At 35.9% G+C, this 1,386-nt stretch overlaps 1 protein-coding gene across 1 annotated transcript; it reads right to left on the reverse strand.

Moving 5' to 3' along the window:
- Positions 1–68: 68 nt before the first annotated feature.
- LOC109592999 (ephrin type-A receptor 4-B-like) lies at positions 69–1,382 on the reverse strand (the record flags this gene model as incomplete). Its single annotated transcript, XM_020008271.1, has 4 exons — positions 69–245; positions 338–637; positions 691–846; positions 998–1,382. Coding segments are annotated over 4 exons (1,018 nt in total), but the record flags the coding sequence as incomplete, so codon positions are not given.
- Between the last annotated feature and the right edge of the window lie 4 nt (positions 1,383–1,386).

Consider the following 1,386-nt stretch of genomic DNA (forward strand, 5'->3'; position numbering starts at 1 on the left):
CTGGAGTCGTCTAAAGGGGACAAATTGTTTAGATAAAAATATTAAACTAAATTATTAACTTCACTAACCAACAAAACTCAAGTCCAAATTTACAAGTCTCTTCTTTCTGTTCCTCCTAACAATTATCACAATCACAAATACTATGATAATACAAACACAGAGTACTAGCACCAATACAACAGGAGCTCCAATCATTAGTGTTAGTGATAGTAACTGAGGAGTTTCAGTTGAGGGTAGATTTGTCACTGATAATTCAAGAGAAGACAAAACACAGGTCATAAGGATAAAAGAAGAAAAGGGGCATGTTTATGTACAATAACAACTGATTTACACCTACTAGAATTGAGAGTAGTGACAGTTATAGTAACAGTTCTATTGTTATCATTAGCATTGTCTTGATCTGACACTCCATTTCTTGCAATCACTTGTATTTCATATGTTGTGAATGGAGTTAATCCCATTAGTGTGTAGTTTGTATGTCCTGTACTATATTCAATGACATTGGTTGAGCTTTTAATGCTGATGACATAATAAAGATCAGTTCTGCCTCCATTATAAGTAGGCTCAAGCCAAGCAATGCTAATATTAGTCTTTGTAACTGAAGTATTTGTTAAGTTCTGAGGTGAGCTAGGAGGAGCTAAATTTTAAATTATTTTGTTGCATGTTGATTATAAATCATATCAAACTTACCAGTGCACCTCACAGTGATATCTTCATGAGGTGCTCTATAATAGCCAGACAGACACTGGCAGGACACAGCACCAGGACTAGCTGAGTAGCTGTTATTAGGACAACCATTGCAATCACTGTCTCCTGCAAATGGCTTGTAGGTGCCTTCTTCACAAGCTATAGTGGACAAAATTAATGATTACAGTGACATTGAATGTGTGTGGCTGTGACAAGAAGTAAATGAATTTTAAAGATCAAAGTAGCCACAAATAGCAACATGTGGGCTTAGCTATAACATTTACAACTAGCATGAATAAAAAAATTGTACCTTGACAAATTGTATCATTAGCCTCATATCCAGCATTACATTGACATGAAGCTGATCCAATCCACACTCCTAATAACCTACACCTTAAACTTAAAATATTTGATGATGTAGGACTAGCATTATCAATACAAGTAGCATTCACATTTTTATCTGGATCAAAACCCCCTTGAGGAGCTACTGTCTCTGGATAGACAGCTTTATTCAATACTTGATAAGGACAGACATTGTAGAATACAACAATCCGATTAATAACAGTACAAGATCCTTGGTCCCATATAGCCAGATACAGGCCAGAACTAGATACAGCAAATGACTCAGAGTCTGTTGTAGCTCCTTCCTCAGCAGTGTGTATCAGACGAACACCAGCATATGAATAATAACTGATATTA

Source organism: Amphimedon queenslandica, unplaced genomic scaffold (assembly GCF_000090795.2).
Source record: "Amphimedon queenslandica unplaced genomic scaffold, v1.1 AMPQUscaffold_3239_Cont24763, whole genome shotgun sequence".
Taxonomy (NCBI): domain Eukaryota; kingdom Metazoa; phylum Porifera; class Demospongiae; order Haplosclerida; family Niphatidae; genus Amphimedon; species Amphimedon queenslandica.